Source organism: Taudactylus pleione, unplaced genomic scaffold (genome assembly GCF_031769625.1).
Source record: "Taudactylus pleione unplaced genomic scaffold, aTauple2 ptg001337l, whole genome shotgun sequence".
NCBI classification, from domain to species: Eukaryota; Metazoa; Chordata; class Amphibia; order Anura; family Myobatrachidae; genus Taudactylus; species Taudactylus pleione.
Genome location: NW_028285737.1, coordinates 333845 through 352737, shown reverse-complemented (window position 1 = coordinate 352737; position 18893 = coordinate 333845). Strand labels below are relative to the sequence as shown.

General features: G+C 44.1%; 1 protein-coding gene across 1 annotated transcript in view; it reads right to left on the bottom strand.

Annotated features, from left to right (window-relative positions):
- The window catches only part of LOC148443063 (uncharacterized), a 67475-nt gene that overhangs the window by 17732 nt on the left and 30850 nt on the right, over window positions 1–18893 (bottom strand). Inside the window, exons 3-5 of the mRNA XM_088463271.1 lie at window positions 18300–18378; window positions 18085–18182; window positions 11572–12238 (exon numbers count right to left, since the gene is read on the bottom strand). Coding sequence (XP_088319397.1) covers window positions 11572–12238; window positions 18085–18182; window positions 18300–18333 — 799 coding nt within the window. The 5' untranslated portion in view covers window positions 18334–18378. The remainder of the gene's footprint in view (window positions 1–11571; window positions 12239–18084; window positions 18183–18299; window positions 18379–18893) is intronic.

Genomic DNA, 18893 nt, shown 5'->3' with positions numbered 1-18893 from the left:
AATTGTTATATATATCATATAATATATATTTTTACACCTTTTAATATTGTTAGTTTTAGGGAACTTACAAAATAAAGCTCTCTATTTTATATAGTTCTGGACTAATTTTTATATTTTGTAGACTATCAGGGGTATTTAATATGGGAGCGATAAGTCAGTTTTTGCGTTAATATCGGAGCTATGACGTCATTATCGGAGGTTTTACTTTTACACCTTATTCAATATCAAAGACTTATCGCAGTTTTGAAAAGTCGAAGATAAAAAACGGGGATAAGTTTTCACCATTGAATAGGTGGCGAAAAAACGTGCAGAATTGGAGTTTAGGGGTGCAGGCTTAAAAAAATAGCCTGCACCCCTGGGAATGACATTTAAAAAAGAACTGTGTCAAAAAAAGTTTACAAAAAAAATAGGGACACCCCAAAAAATGAATTTAAAAATTGGGGTGAAAAAAAAAAAAAAAATGGGAAAAAATTGTTTAACAATAGGGAAATAGGTTCAGGACTATTCTGCAAGTATGCGGCACGTGTTTTGAATACGGATGTGCAGGCTCGGATAGGTTCGAGTTTGCACGTGAGTTCGGATTTTTCCCTCCAAAAAAACGGAACTCAGAAAGAGGCAAAACGTCATCTTACATGGACGAACATCATCATTCCTGGACAAAAGTCCGGTTTCACCGAGAGGAAGTTACAGACGTCCGAGGACTTCCGGTTGGAGCGAGAGATTAGAGAGGAAGTTTCCCCACGAGAGATTGAATGCGGAGGCGTGTGGGGATTTGACTTGAGGCTTGTTTCCTAGTGCCTTCGAAGAACCTCAAAAGAAATAACTTTGTTTAAATACCACTTTTTCCGCAAGATGTACACTGGAAGTGACACCATTCCGACGTCACTGACAATCACTATATAAACAAGACATTTACCCGAGAACCTCCAGACCTTGATAAAAAGAGTACATCTCGAAACGCGTTGGGTACTGGAGACTCCATATGTTGGGAACCTTGCACTGCACTTTTTTTGGACAGGAGGTATGTGTAATTTTCTCTTTTTTGTTCACCATCTTGCTATATATAGAGCTGGCACCTATATATTTCCACACGTGCCTCTTTGTTGATTTTTGTCCTAGTGCAGTTCCTACCTATTTTTCTACACGTCATTACAGACTTTGTTTTTTGTACATTTTTGCAGATTATTCTGACGAATTGCTATATATGTTTTTAATTTTTTTTTATGATATATTTGGAATAAAAATACATTCTATACCAGTCTACATTACTAAAGTTTTTTATTGTGGAAACCCTTAAAGAAAAGATACCCAGAAGGGATTGTCTAAACTACAAGGAGTGTGAGTACCGGTACGCATGAGTGTGAGTGTATATTTTGTTTCATGAACTCAGTTCTTCAGCTGTATTTGATACACTCACTCAAAGAAAACATTACAAGCTTCAGTTTGCACCACCTGGACGTAAGTCAGGTGTGCTATTTATATATATTCTATACAGATATATATATATGTAAGAGGATCTTGTGGGATGTGAACTAGCACCATTTCCATATAAAGAAACCATTACAAATTCATGAACACACCTTCTTTTGTAAGTTAGGTGCGTCTCTCCACCTTACAGGAGAACATAGAAATTATATATTTCTCCTGAAAATTTGACAAATATATATACTCGGCACTGGGCTATATGTATGTCAACTGCTGCTGGTGCCCTCCTTCATAAATAACAGGTATACGTACAAGCGGCGGCACTCGAGCATATATCAAAAATAACCACACGGAAGATCCGTATCCAGTCAACGTTTCAATTCAATAAACGAATTTTCATCAGGACAAAGAACAAGTAAAAGTGACTTACCTAAATACATCCCCACACCAAAGACACCCAATGTGCAGACCAACTCCGTCCCTCTGAACAGACCCCGTCAGCGTCCGCGCGGCACTCCGTCACTGCCGTATGACGTCAGTCTGTCAGAGCCCAGTTGCTGGGAAACTAAAATACATAAAAATGAATCAACATGAAAAAACATAGCAATGTCAACAAATAACGCAGGGATGCACAAAAAGCACAAAGGTATTATCCTAAAGGTATGTAATGGCCTGCATAATATTAGAGTTTCGATGACAAACGTTAATAAACATACATGCATGGCCAGCTAACTAACAAATACTGAATACCAGATGAAAAAAATAGATAAATTAAATCTAATAGGATCATAAATGAATAAACTGCTATAATTAGGGCAATATTCATGAGAAATATAAATCGCTGATTAAATAGTATAATATACTGCTTAACACAGCAATCTCAGAAAAAACAATTTAGAACTAATTGTTCATTGAGACCCTTAGGACTAAGGGTCCCTAATTCATGGATCCAGCGTGCCTCCTTCTGCAACAATAATTTCGATCGATCTCCACCCCGTAGGGATTCCTGTACAGTGTCAATCATTTTGTACCTTAGTGATGATAGGTTATGCTTTTTATCACGGAAATGCTTTGCTACTGGTCGATCACATGTTCTGCCTTCTAAGGCCAAACGTATAGCACTCCTATGTAGCGCCATACGCTCTTTAAATTGGCGCATTGTTTTACCTATATAAAGAAATCCGCAAGGACAACGGATAAAATAAATCACGCATTTAGAGGTACAAGTAAAAATATGATGAATCTTGATCTTTTTCCCAGTAAGAGGATGCGGAAAGGTGCCTAGGGTGCACATGTTGTGCACCCTAGGCATCGATAGTTGCCTGGTTTTTTAGTTAGAAAGTGTGGAACAGATGTTTTATCCCAGCCGGAGATATCCGTTCTCAAGACCCAATCCTTGATATTTTTAGCACGTTTATAACAAGGTAGTAAAGTGGCCTCTTTTAATAGCGGCAGGTCAGGTTCATTATTGATTAAAGGCCAATAATTTTTAGCAGCTCTCGTGATCGCAGAACTTGCTGTAGAAAATTAATTGATCCAGATAATAGAATTCTTCTTTGTTGAGTCACTTTTTTTATTAAGTAAGTTCTCTCTGGGTATTTCCATAGCCTTGTTCCTTGCAGCAATCACAGAAGTCCTGGAATAGCCTCTTTGTAGAAAACGATTCTGCATTATATCCAGTTGCTTTATCACATCCATGTCATCATCACAAATTCTGCGTACCCTCAAAAATTGTGAGTATGGTAATCCTTTTTTGTGTGCCCTTGGATGATGACTGGCAGCAGACAAGAGGGAATTGCAATCTGTAGGTTTATGATAGATGGATGTAATCAATTTTCCTTCCTTTTGTTGTATCAATACATCCAAAAAATGCACATCCAGCCCATTGATTTTCATCATTAAATTCAGCCTATCTGCAGCCTGTTATACAAGATGAACGAACCTATTTAAGGGACACCACGGTGTTTATTAAAAAGTTACAATACTTACCTCCTCATTTCTGTATGGCGACCATCGATGTTGTAAGTTTGTACACGAGTATCCCCCACATAAGGGGGTTAGATGCCATGAAAAGATTATTGACCAACAATCTGAATTATGCAGGACCGGATATTGATTTCTTTTTAGACTTACTCAATTTAGTTTTGACAAGGAATTTTTTCATTTTTAATGGAGAATTCTTTATGCAACTACAAGGTTGCGCTATGGGCTCATGTGTAGCTCCAGCCTATTCTAATGCCTTTATGTTTTCTTTGGAAAGAGATTTATTTTTTAGTGATCTGGAAAATGCGGCTAAATTATTGTTCTTCAAAAGGTATATAGATGACATTTTTGTGATCTGGACAGGTACCAAGGCTGAATTTAATGATTTAATGATGAAAATCAATAGGCTGGACGCAGATATTAAATTTACATACGAAGTAAGTGAGGAAAGTGTGCATTTTTTGGATGTATTGATACAACAAAAGGAAGGAAAATTGATTACATCCATCTATCATAAACCTACAGATTGCAATTCCCTCTTGTCTGCTGCCAGTCATCATCCAAGGGCACTCAAAAAAGGATTACCATACTCACAATTTTTGAGGGTACGCAGAATTTGTGATGATGACATGGATGTGATAAAGCAACTGGATATAGTGCAGAATCGTTTTCTACAAAGGGGCTATTCCAGGACTTCTGTGATTGCTGCAAGGAACAAGGCTATGGAAATACCCAGAGAGAACTTACTTAATAAAAAAAGTGACTCAACAAAGAAGAATTCTATTATCTGGATCAATCAATTTTCTACAGCAAGTTCTGCGATCACGAGAGCTGCTAAAAATTATTGGCCTTTAATCAATAATGAACCTGACCTGCCGCTATTAAAAGAGGCCACTTTACTACCTTGTTATAAACGTGCTAAAAATATCAAGGATTGGGTCGTGAGAACGGATATCTCCGGCTGGGATAAAACATCTGTTCCACACTTTCTAACTAAAAAACCAGGCAACTATCGATACCTAGGGTGCACAACATGTAGTTTCCTGGAAATTGGAGACACCTTTCCGCATCCTCTTACTGGGAAAAAGATCAAGATTCATCATATTTTTACTTGTACCTCTAAATGCGTGATTTATTTTATCCGTTGTCCTTGCGGATTTCTTTATATAGGTAAAACAATGCGCCAATTTAAAGAGCGTATGGCGCTACATAGGAGTGCTATACGTTTGGCCTTAGAAGGCAGAACATGTGATCAACCGGTAGCAAAGCATTTCCGTGATAAAAAGCATAACCTATCATCACTAAGGTACAAAATGATTGACACTGTACAGGAATCCCTACGGGGTGGAGATCGATCGAAATTATTGTTGCAGAAGGAGGCACGCTGGATCCATGAATTAGGGACCCTTAGTCCTAAGGGTCTCAATGAACAATTAGTTCTAAATTGTTTTTTCTGAGATTGCTGTGTTAAGCAGTATATTATACTATTTAATCAGCGTTTTATATTTCTCATGAATATTGCCCTAATTATAGCAGTTTATTCATTTATGATCCTATTAGATTTAATTTATCTATTTTTTTCATCTGGTATTCAGTATTTGTTAGTTAGCTGGCCATGCATGTATGTTTATTAACGTATTTGTCATCGAACCTCTAATATTATGCAGGCCATTACATACCTTTAGGATAATACCTTTGTGCTTTTTGTGCAACCCTGCGTTATTTGTTGACATTGCTATGTTTTTTCATGTTGATTCATTTTTATGTATTTTAGTTTCCCAGCAACCGGGCTCTGACAGACTGACATCATACGGCAGCGATGGAGTGCCGCGCCGACGCTGACGGGGTCTTGTTCTTTGTACTTGTACTTTGTCCTGATGAAAATTTGTTTATTGAATTGAAACGTTGACTGGATACGGATCTTCCGTGTGGTTATTTTTGATTTATGCTCGAGTGCCGCTGCTTGTACGTATAACTATATATATATATATATATATATATATATGTATCACGTATCTAGATCTCCATTTTGAATTTATAGACATCTATACAGATTTCCACCTGTACCACATGTATATTATTACTGTACAAAAAGTTAAGAAAATTTCAAAAACAACACTATTGTATTATGTCTATTTTTTATGTATGAACAAATTCAATTGGGAGAAAATGAAAAACATCAAAAAAGAATACGAACCAGGATTCAAAATTATCCATATAACAGGAGATAAGTATCCTTCCTTGAACATCTCCCTTGTTTCACAGAAGACAGCACCATTCATTCACACCCACTGTTGCCCTATGGACCTTGAAGAAAAAGAGTTATCAAAGGTAAGTCTACCATAACTCCCATTTTCTTCTTCATGGTCTATAGGGATACCATGGGGATGCCCTAAAGCAGTTCCCCTAAGGGTGGGAACGCTCCAGAGCAGAAAGAACTCGTTGCCCAAAGGAAGCATTCTCAGAGGCACAAGTATCAAAGGTGTAGAACCTAAGAACAGTGTGGACAGAAGACCACGTGGGTGCCTTGCACAATTGTTCAGCAGAGGCACCATGACTAAATGCCCACGATGGTCCAACAGGCCGGGTACAATGTGCTGTCGCCGTGTTGGAGACAGGGAGCTCAGCCTGTGTGTAAACCTGAGAGATAGTCATACATAACCATCGAACCAGAGTTTATTTGTTAGCTGGCCAACCTCGTTTGTGAAAACCATATAGCACAAAAAGACCATCTGGTTTTCTCACAGAGTTTGTACGCTCCACATAGATACGGAGAGCACGAACCACACCCAGGGAAGCTTCATCTATAGAAAGGTCTGAAGACTGAAAAGCTGGAACCACAATCTCTTCATTTACATGAAAACGGGACACTACCTTTGGAAGGTAACCCTCCCTTATACAGAGAACAGCTCTATCTTCAAAAATCCAAAAATGGGGAGCGACAAGAGTGCGCTGCCAAATCAGAGACTCTGCGTGCAGAAAAGATAGCGAGGAGAAGAAGTGTCAACAATTTCAAATCTACAGAGTCCAGAGGTTCAAATGGGGGAGATTGTAGCCCTTTGAGGATCAAAGACAAATCCCATGGTGCTACTGGTGGGACAAAAGGTGGATGAACTTGGAGAACCCCCTAAAATATATTCTAACATCCGGCAAATAAGCAATCCTTCACTGGAACCAGACTGACAGTGACACTCTCAGGGTGGCCAGGCAGAGACCAGATGTAGTCCAGCCTGGAGAAAAGCAAGTACTCGGGAAACCCTAAAAACATTAGGGTCATACTTTCTGTGGGAACACCACTGACCAAAAGGATGCCAAACTCTGTAATAGATGCGGGCAGAGTAAGGCTTTCGTGCCCTTGGCATTGTTTGAATCACAGTGCTGGAGAAATCTTTGGCTCTTAAGATGGAAGACTGTCAAAGACAGACAAGGTAAGTGCGGATGCAGGCAGGGACCCTGTGCTAACAGATACAACCATAGAGGAAGAGGAAATGGACTGTCTATGGACAGATTCCGTATGTTGGTGAACCAATGACGTCTGGGCAAAAAAGGAGCCACTAGTATTACTGTTCCGTCTTCCTGCTTGAATTTCCTGAGGACCCTTGGGAGGAGGGAAATAGGAGGAAGGAGATACACCAGCTGAAACGTTCCATCTTACTACCCAGTGGGTCCACGAAGGTGGCTGAGGGGTCCCTGGTCCTGGACCCCTACCTTAGGGACCTCGTGGTTGTGACATGATGCCATGAGGTCTATGAACCTGATTCAGACCCGCTCGTGAGCGCTTAACACTTGCAAGCGGGTCGATGTTCGGCCATTGCGCACGTGCGAGCCCTGGAGCGAGTGAGAAATCACTCGGTCTGGGGCTCGCTACAAAACGAGGCGGCTGTCGATGTTGATCGACAGCTCACCCTGTTTTGTAGGCGGGGAGGGGGGGTAGCTGGACAAACAGAGGCGTTCCCGAAGGAAAAGTGAGTGGCCCTACTGACATCATTCGTGATGTCAGTAGTGAACTTCCTGCTCTATTAAAGCAGGAAGTTCACTCGGGCTTGCGGGTACCGAGACCCTACCCACAAGGGTCTCACCGCAAGCCCGATGGTCGCGACCATCGCCAGGCCGCTTGCAAAAGCTGTGGGTGGTCACCCAAAGCTATGCGAGCGGCCTGGAGGCAGATTTAATATTTTTATTAAATCCGACCTGATTCAAAGCGAGCGCTCGCAAATAGTGAGCTCCTCTGAATCAGGCCCAATGTGCGGTACTCCCCATTTGTTCACCAGGAGTTGAAAAACCCCCGGGTGGAGAGCCCACTCTCCGGCGTGTATGTCCTGACGACTTAGAAAGTCCACTTCACAATTGAGGATTCCCATGATGAATATTGCAGAGATAGCCGGAAGATAACGATCTGCCCAAATCAGAATGTTTGTAACTTCCCTCATGGCTGCATGACTTTGCGTGCCTCCCTGATGATTGAGATAGGCTACCATGGTTGCGTTGTTGGACTGGATCTGCACCGGCCTGCCCTGGAGCAGGTCCTGCTCAAAGCTCCACAATGTTTATGGGTAGATGTTCCTGATTTGTCCATCTTCCTTGAAAGATCCAGTCTAAAGATCTACAGTGAAAAGGTAGATAATGTCTAGATAGACACCAGATGTTAGACAGTCAATAGGTTGACAGCGACAAATTCCTGCCGCACCAAACGAAAAACTGAATGCCTGTGGCTGGGGGCGGGGTATACATGGGGGAGGACCCGAGGCATCCTGGGAGCTCAAAGCTTAACTGTTTGGTACCTGGATCACTCCAACCACATTATCCCCCATGGTATCCCTGTGAATCCCTATGGACCCTGAAGAAAAAATATGGCAGTTCCCACGACTATAAAGGATCTGTGACCACCGGTGTGTACTTATATGCGGTTGCTTGGATCTGCGAGGCCGCCAGTGGGCGTCTCAATGCACTTCCAGGCGGCTGTAGCAATAGTATATTTACGCACGGCAGCTGAGTACAGGATCGCAGTAGCTAATGCATTAGCGTCCACATCTGAATAAGGCCCAATCTTCCCTACCAAATGGACACGCACACAGTACGGTTAATATGTGTCTGACACCAATTATCCCATCTGTGTGATTTTTAGAGGGTTGGAGGAAACACATACAAACTACACACATATAGCATCTTGGTTGGGAATTGACTTCATGAATTCAGTGGGGGGAGATAGCAATGCTCACCACTACACCACTGTGTTACTATAATGAATGTAGAAAATTAATGAAGATATTTAGTGCTTTCATTTGCACATGCAAACTATGGGCCTGATTCAGAGCCGCTCGTAAGCAGCCGTTCGGAGCGATGTTTTCACATCTGCGCATGCGTACGGATTTTAATACGCATACGCGAACCAGTCAGTGCGGTCAGAAATAATTTGTTCGCTATATAGCGAGTGCCTGCTATTTTGAGTGACAGGATGAGGCGTTAGTGGGTGGTAACAGGGGAAGGTGCTTAAAAACGAGGGAGTGGAGATCAGAACGCAGGCGTGCTTAAAGGTCAAAACAGGCGTTTTTAGGGTGTGCATAATTAAAACAGCAGCGTCATCGACCACGTCACTTGGTTATTTTATAGCCAGAACTGCTCACAAGATTGTGGTAGGAAAAACCAGCCACAAGAATAGCGAGCAGTTCATACGCTGTTCGATGTACTCGATTAATCTAATAAATAGCGGACATGACGTATGATGCGAGCGGCCAGGGGGCGTTTTTTACAAAATCGCGGCCGCAGGTTTTGTTCGCTCGTTCAGACATGGAGGTGTCAACAGACCGCTAAGATCGAACGGTTCATTTGAATAGCCACCCCCTTTTCCTGAACGAACGTCCGCAAATTGCGAACGGCTCTGAATCAGGCCCTATGACCACATCATTACAATTACAAATGTACCAACAACAAATAAGACTCTTTAACATAAAATATTGGCATAAAATGGCACAAGCACATTATCAGCACATGTCATAGACCCAGCCCCAGGGACAGGTAGATGGCACATCACCAATGTATATCTCCCCCCAAATGCAGACTTTGCTGGGCAACATTCCCTTGCCACCATCACAGATCAGGAAGCCTCATTAGCCAGTGTGACCGCCCTCACACATAGTCCTCTGGTCATCGTCTGGTAGGGCTTCCCCTCCAGAGTCATGCTACCAAATTAGTAGATAAACAATAAAGGAGCAACAGTACAGAACATCCAAGTACAGAGACTGGAGGGAGCCATTGTGCAATGATGGGTGTGTGGTTATAGCTCTGTGGCTGTCACAACTGGAGTTGTGTGAAATGTGCATTGCAATGGGACGTATACAGCTTACTGATATTCAGGCTGTCACCTAATAATAGTCAAGGGAGATAATGGGTATTATGACATGTGGTAGTACACAAGGAGGGTTATGGGTAATGTCACATGGTGCATTATCACACTGATCAGTGATTTAATTATTATAGTGACATCCCTCGTACTGATGTATGAGATACACCAGAGAGTGTGGGGAGGAGACTGGTCAGATCTCTGGGCTGGTAACACACAGTGACATGATGTGAGGGGGAGAGCAGGAGTATAATAGGGGCTGATGGCTCCTGATGTATGAGATACACCAGAGAGTGTGGGGAGGAGACTGGTCAGATCTCTGGGCTGGTAACACACAGTGACATGATGTGAGGGGGAGAGCAGGAGTATAATAGGGACTGATGGCTCCTGATGTATGAGATACACCAGAGAGTGTGGAGAGGAGACTGGTCAGATCTCTGGGCTGGTAACACACAGTGACATGATGTGAGGGGGAGAGCAGGAGTATAATAGGGGCTGATGGCTCCTGATGTATGAGATACACCAGAGAGTGTGGGGAGGAGACTGGTCAGATCTCTGGGCTGGTAACACACAGTGACATGATGTGAGGGGGAGAGCAGGAGTATAATAGGGGCTGAGGAGGGTGTAGAATAGGACAGTGGTTCCCAAACGTTTTCAGTTCAAGGCACCCTTAGAGTCTCATTCATTTTTTCAAGGCACTCCTAAGCCAAACTAAATACCGAGCAGTACCTTTTTGACCCAAGTAGTTGCAGACAGTAGCAGTATCTCTCATAGCTGTTTCCCCCACCCCTCCCTATATTTAGTATACAGACAGTGCGTGCCGCTCATAGCTTTCCCCCATCCCATAGTTAGTATACAGTGTGTGCTGCTCATAGTTGTCTCCCCCACCCCATAGTTAATAGACAGTGCGTGCCACTCATAGCTTTCCCCCATCCCATAGTTAGTATACAGACAGTGCGTGCCACTCATAGCTTTCCCCCCATCCCATAGTTAGTATACAGACAGTGTGTGTCACTCATAGTTGTCTCCCCCACCCCATAGTTAGTATACAGTGCGTGCCACTCATAGCTTTCCCCCCCATCCCAGTTAGTATACAGTGTGTGCCGCTCATAGCCGTTTCCCCCCTCCCTATAGATTCCACAGGAGCTAACGGTACTTACGTATACTATAAAGCTCCAGCGCCGCAACCGTTCCCTCAGCTCCTCCAGCCACAGAGTCAAAACAGGCAGCCCAGCCTGCTCCTGTGCAATCACATCTGACCACCACCCCCTGCACCACCCCGTCATGCCTCTGACTCCAATAGTGATAAGAGCAGTTCCCTCCGGCTGCGTCCCCCTCCTGTGACAGAGCCTAACCGCTGCCCCACATCCAGATCCACACGCAATGCAGATGATAGGGAAAAAACTGGCGGCAGCTTCCATCCGGTCCGCGGCACTCTGATGACAGCGATGCGGCACCCTAGGGGCACAGTTTGGGAACCACTGGAATAAGTGATTATTGTGCTGCTTGAATTATTATGATTTACTTATAATTAGACAATCTTAGTGCTGTATACAAGATATGTAGTTATTTACATGGGTTCTTTACAAATTGAAGCTTACTATCTAAATACCCTAACACACACACACACACACACACACACAGGCCCACTGTGTCAGTGGATAATTAACATACCAGTATATTTTTGGACTAGGGAATGAAATCCACGCAAAAACTGTGAGAACATACAAATTCTACGTATATAAGACACTGGTTAAAATGACACCGAACATAGTGGACAGAGAGAATATTTCACTCTTCTGTAATTAGTATTTATTACTCACCTGTGCTCATATCTGTAAGTATTTCCTCCTCCTTACACTGCTGATCACCCCTCGCATAAGTCTCTTCTCCCTCTGTATGTTCTGCCTTCATATCAGTCACAGATGTCTCTTCTTCTCTCTCTATATCTTCTGCCTTCATATCAGTCACATATGTCTCTTCTTCTGCCTCTATTTCTTCTGCCTTCATATCAGTCACATACGTCACTTCTTCTCTCTCTATATCTTCTGCCTTCATATCAGTCACATATGTCTCTTCTTCTCCCTCTATACCTTCTGCCTTCATATCAGTCACATAAGTCTCTTCTTCTCCCTCTATATCTTCTGCCTTCATATCAGTCACATACGTCTCTTCTTCTCCCTCTATATCTTCTGCCTTCATATCAGTCACATACGTCTCTTCTTCTCCCTTCATATCAGTCACATACATCTCTACTTCTCCCTCTGTATCTTCTACCTTCATATCATTCACATACGTCTCTTCTTCTCCCTCTATATCTTCTGCCTTCATATCAGTAACATATGTCTCTTCTTCTCCCTCTATATCTTCTGCTTTCAAATCAGTCACATACGTCTCTTCTTCTCCCTCTGTATTTTCTGCCTTCATATCAGTCACATACATCTCTTCTCCTTCTATTTCTTCTGCCTTTACATTTGTCAGATATTCACTCTAAATAACCCACACAATAAAAAACACTTTAATAATTCTGTACCATTAACTGAGATTAGCCAGAAGAATACTAGTGTATTAGACGCACACATGTCATATAATTAAACATTGGATTTTTGTACTTGCATTATGTATCATTTTCTCCCAGTCCTCTGAGGGACACTGGATACTATGAGGTACAGAGTGTGGAGACAGGAGCATGTTCACTTTATATTCACTGGAAACGCTCATACTCCTGCTGGTGTCTCTGCACAGCACTCTCTGATCCATAGTGTCCGGTTTCCTCCAGCTTCATGTTGTAGAAAACAGCAAATTATGTACCTGAAAATTACTTTTCTTTGATGTACTCCAAGGCAGCTGTTATAGTGGGATACATTCCTTCTAACTTATCTAGAGACAGGTTTATAAAAAGATACCCAATAGGATGGCATATAATGCAGCTCATCCTCTTCCTTTGTCAGGACGTGTTACCCATCTTCCATGTAAACTATGCCAATTGGGCAGTATGAGAAGCTGGTAAGAAAGTATGCTGGCTGAGTGGAAGAGTGACAGGTGTAGAAAAAATGTCTTCAACATTGCGAAAGTTCACTAGTGTTATGCGAGTTGTCAAGTCCTAATGCAAATGCATCCCGACACAGTAAAGCAGAGGAAAAACCTAGCAGTTGCTGCTAGGTGATTGTAAGTGCTATTCAAGCAATCCTGCACACAATGATAGGTGATACAATAAACCAATTCTTGCTTGTGTTTGATTACCTGTGTTCAACTTACTTATGTTTGACTTACACCCTGGCACACACCTGATACACAGGTTAAAAGCTCCACATAACCTGGATCATCATTGTGCATTACAGAGATGGAGCTCTGTTATATTGCATCGGCAGAGAGATTGAACCCTGCTTCCTCTCACTGCACTGGGAAACAGCACCTTAGGCAGAGAGATCTGTTTGCCTCATGGAGATGGAGCTCCGCTACATCACATTAGCAAGGAGACTTAGCCCTACTTAAACCCACCACATAACAAAACAGTACATTACAGAGATCACAGTGTTTCACAGATACAGAACTCCGTTTGAACTCCACAGTCATGTGCCGAGCAGTAAGTCAGCACATTGTGGATTTCTCATATCCATTTCCTGGTGTGTTATCACATATTAAGCCCCACTCTACTTGTGCCTTATTGCCAACAGCACATTGCAGGTGTTCCACTGGCTACCTCTTTCCATCAGAACCATGGATGATACAGCCGCATTGGCATTAACGGCTGCTATATAAGGAACTTCATCCCGATACCTTATTATGCTGTGTGTGGACGTCCCTTAGTATTTATTGCAACACAGACAGGTGCACGTCCCATTGTGCCCCATGCAGTGACTGATTAGTCTTATTACATCCACTGGCAGATTGTGAGATCCGGGGAATATCGTCTACATACAGGAAGCCACAAGTACGTCTCCTTGTAATACATCTGTACTGCTACATTCTATAGGTTGTGGGACTCTACCAATAGTGTGGGGGGCGGTCGTCATTATTTGGACACTTCGGTGTAGAGGGACCTTGTCATAGTCCTGTATTTTACTATGACTTTGTCCTCATATAAACAGAACGCTGCCTACTCCTATATCTATAGGATATATAATTACACAGACTATTACAATTCACTTATAGGGGTGTGCTAATCTGTTATCATATACGGTCACATTTTGTATGTATTATTCTTTGTAGTTTATTGCAATAAAATATTACAATTATATCTATCTACAGATTCTCATCATAATTCAAATACACTCTCCATACTCTTCTTTTTCCCTTGTAATTGGTATAGTAGGTAGCAGAACCTACTGTGAGAGCTACCAAATTGAATAAGCTGTTTATTTGGCTGGTCGATTAGCGCAATTTTACTACTTCTCCAGTGTCACTACCGGCTCCAGATACAGTGTACAGATCCCAACTGGTGTGTGACTACTGGCTCCAGATACAGTGTACAGTTCCTAGCTGGTGTGTGACTACCGGCTCCAGATACAGTGTACAGATCCCAGCTGGTGTGTGACTACCCGCTTCTGCTACTCCTGCTGATACAGTGTACAGATCCCAGCTGGTGTGTGACTACCCGCTTCTGCTCCTGCTGCTGATACAGTGTACAGATCCCAGCTGGTGTGTAACTACTCGCTTTTGCTCCTCCTGCTGATACAGTGTACAGATCCCAGCTGGTGTGTGACTACCCGCTTCTACTCTTTCTGTTGATACAGTGTACAGATCCCACCTTGTGTGTGACTACCCGCTTCTGCTCTTCCTGCTAATACAGTGTACAGATCCCAGCTGGTGTGTGACTACCCGTTTCTGCTCTTCCTGCTGATACAGTGTACAGATCCCAGCTGGTGTGTGACTAACCTGCTCTTACTGCTGATACAGTGTACAGATCCCAGCTGGTGTGTGACTACCCGCTTCTGCTCTTCCTGCTGATACAGTGTACAGATCCCAGCTGGTGTGTGACTAACCTGCTCTTACTGCTGATACAGTGTACAGATGCCAGCTGGTGTGTGACTACCCGCTTCTGCTCTTCCTGCTGATACAGTGTACAAATCCCACCTTGAGTGTGACTACCCGCTTCTGCTCTTCCTGCTGATACAGTGTACAGATCCCAGGTGGTGTGTGACTACCTTCTTCTGCTCCTCCTGCTGATACAGTGTACAGATCCCAGCTGGTGTGTGACTACCCGCTTCTGCTCTTCCTGCTGATACAGTGTACAGATCCCAGCTGGTGTGTGACTACCCGCTTCTGCTCTTCCTGCTGATGCAGTGTACAGATCCCAGCTGGTGTGTGACTACCTGCTTCTGCTCCTCCTGCTGATACAGTGTACAGATCCCAGCTGGTGTGTGATTATCCGCTTCTGCTCTTCATGCAGACCTCAGAACTGCCCAGACTCTGCTTAATAGTGATCAGGAGGTTTATGTTCTTACCTGGTTAAATCCTTTTCCACAGGGGACACAGGGACAACGCTGGGGTATTGGCTGGCAGTAGAGTCTGGGCACCAAACAGTTAATCTTTGACATCCCGGCAGCCCAGGCTCCTCCTCCCCTATATCCAGGTCCCAGTCCCAGGCAGGGAAATCATGTTAGCAAGCCCAAGGCAGGAGTGAGAAGAAGGAGAAGGAAGACCAGCACACACACAGAATCAAACACACCTGAAGAGACAGACAGGGGAACCAGAAACTGGGGAAAACCCTACAAGCCAGGTGTGTCAGGGTGGGCGCCCTATATGGATCTCAAATAACATAGAACATAAATCTCCTTTTCTTCTTCACCTCAATAAGAGGACACAGGGACAACGCTGGGATGTCCCAAAGCTATTCCCCTAAGGAATAGCTGCACTGAAACATCTCCGCCCAAAGGCCGCATCCGCAGAGGTGAAGGTGTCAAAAGAATAGAAACTGAGAATGTATGAGCAGAAGACCACATAGCTGCTCTGCAAAGTTGCTCAGCAGAGGCGCCATGAAGAGCTGCCCAAGAGGTACCAACCGACCTGGTGGAATGAGCAGTCACCACAGCCGAGGCAGGAAGGTCCGCCGGTGCATTCGAGGAGGATGGTCAAATGCAGCCATCTGGCCAAGTTCTGCTTTGTAGCCAGCCAGCCCTGCTTGTGAAAGCCATAGAAAAGGAAAAGGGAATCAGAATCTCTAGTACGCTCTACATACATCTGGAGGGGCCTCACAATGTCTAAAGAGGTCTTCTCCGCAGAACCATCTGGTGACTGAAAAGCCAGAACCACAATCTCCTAATTGAGGTGAAATCTGGAAACTACCTTAGGAAGGTAGCCTAACCGAGTCTGAAGAACGGCCCAGTCTGAGTGAAAGACAAGAAACGGAGAGCGACACGACAGCGCTCTCAAGTCTGACTCTCTCCAGGCTGAAGCAACAGCCAGAAGACAGATAATCTTTCACATGAGCCAACAAATGTCCACCTAATCCAAGGTCTCAAAAGGAGAAATCTTTGGTTTCTTCAGGCTCTCCAGTCAAGTCTCAAGTGAGACGAGCCAGGTCCGGACAAAAGCACAGGCCCTGTGACAGAAGATCCGGCCATAGAGAAAGACGCAATGGAGCATTGATGGAGAGGCTCTGAAGATCTGCATACAAAGCCTATCGCGACCAATCGAGAGCTACCAGGATCACACTGATCGGAAAGCAGCTCACCTGAGCTATCCATTGACCTTGGAAGGACTGCTGGCAGGTCACTGCCCCCCCACCCGCGAAGACCTGAGCCTGTGGTATGGAGGATCCATTTCTGAATCTAAAAGAGGCAGCCCTTGACTAAATGGGACCCCTGAAACCACCACAAAAGGGGGAGACAGACCTCTCGAGATAGGATGATTGTCTGCAGTTTCATTTGTTGATGGGATTAGTGCCAGCGAGCCAGAACCTCCATCTAAAGTGGCCGGAAGTGAAACTGGGCATACTCCACCATGTTGAAGGTGGAGACAAGTGAACCCAGGGTCCGCATGCAAGAGTGTATTGACACATGGCGGTAATGTAAGAACCTGCTGGGAGAAAGACCCTCTGAACTCTGGAGTCTAGCAAGGGCCCCAGATAGAGCATCTCCTGAGACAGAGTCAAAGGGAAGGGAGAAGATCTATTGTGAGATGGAGGTGTTCCCTGAGGACATCTAGACACTGGGCCAGGATAAGCAGATCATACAAAGTAGAGCATTATTTGCTCCCTCGAGGTCTGGCTGTGGCCAGGGTTCTCAGTGTGCAGTGAGAAGGACCTGCCCATGATTGCTGAACTGCTCGCCTGCGGTTGGTGGAGCGGCAGTGCTGGCATCCTGTAGGTCACCAGGCGCTGCCTACTTATAAAACGAAAAGAAAAGAAACAAATTTAAGTATGAGGCTGCTTCAGCCCTGCGGCACCAAACGAAGACTGGCATGGCTGGGGGTGAGGTATAGCGGAGGAGGAGCCTGGACTGCTGGGATGTCAAAAGATTAACTGTTTGGTGCCCAGACTCTGCCAGCCTATACCCCAGCGTTGTCCCTGTCTCCCCTATGGAGGTGAAGAAGAAAAACATATGATCCATAACTATGCTGCTTAACCTTGATAAAGTTTTCTCACTGTAATCCATAACAACTTATGGGTTACTTGCTTCTCGCTGCCATATTTGCACAAGCTCCTGCCACTGAAATCCTCCCCTGAACTTCACTGAGTAAGTTTACACCCAGGTCATATGACACACTGTCACTTAGTAACTTTCCAAGTTGTCTCTGGAAAATACATAATAATAAGAACCAAGATGGGAGGGAACACTGGGCCGCCAAGGAGTGCTGAGAGGAATAGGAATTATCAGGTATATAAATCACTGTTCTCAGCTTCAGTCCTCCTAGGTAGCCCAGACCATGGGTCATACCCAGGTAATACAATAGCGAGGGCCACAAAGAAACATTTAAGCAACATATGCTGCATAATAATACATTTATTACATAGCTGTGTGGAGAACGTGTCCCACACTGAGAACCAGCAGAAGATAATATATCCCAGTGGTAATAACTAGTGAGGTCATCCAGCTGCCTCTGCTACATTCTGTCACTGAGGGCTGAGCTTCCTTTGCCCAAGAAGTTACCTCTGCCCCAGTATAGGGGCCTATTATTACCCCTGGTTCCTTATGTGCACATTACTTATATCCCTGTGTGATTACTTCTGTGACATGTTCTGAGGTCCCTGGGGAATCACCAATACATATTCTGCATTCCTAATACACAATAATCACTCAGCAAGTCCAGTGACTAATGTCTCTTCCCTCATGGGATACGGAAATAGGAAGTCACTTATTTTATTATTTGGTGAGACCCTAAATTCCACCTACCTGATGCTCCTGTGGGATCCTGCGATTCTCCTCTGTACAGTCCTGGGAATAAAGAGGACGGGGACATCTCTCTGGGGTATTTATGTTACTGGGTCCATCTGTAGGAGACACACAGTGACTGAGTACATTGTATATATGTGATTATCAGATGATGTGTATATAGGAGACCCCCATACCTGCTCTCCCCTGTACAATAAATGACAGTCTCCTCTTACCCAGTGATGTGAGGGGCTGGTGATTCTCCATCATCACGTCCTTGTACAGACCCCTGTGTTCCTCTATATACTCCCACTCCTGCATGGAGACATAGACAGTGACATCCTGACACCTTATAGGAACCTGACACACACAATGTTACAGTCATCACCCAGACACATCCCCTGATGTTACTGTATAATGTCCCATTCCCAGCAGTCACCTCTCCAGTCATCACCCAGACACATCCCCTGGTGTTACTGTATAATGTCCCATTTCCAGCAGTCACCTCTCCAGTCATCATCCAGACACGTCCCCCGGTGTTACTGTATAATGTCCCATTCCAGCAGTCACCTCTCCAGTCATCACCCAGACACGTCCCCCGGTGTTACTGTATAATGTCCCATTCCCAGCAGTCACCTCTCCAGTCATCACCCAGACACGTCCCCCGGTGTTACTGTATAATGTCCCATTCCCAGCAGTCACCTCTCCAGTCATCATCCAGACACATTCCCTGGTGTTACTGTATAATGTCCCATTCCCAGCAGTCACCTCCCCAGTCATCACCCAGACACATCCCCTGGTGTTACTGTATAATGTCCCATTCCCAGCAG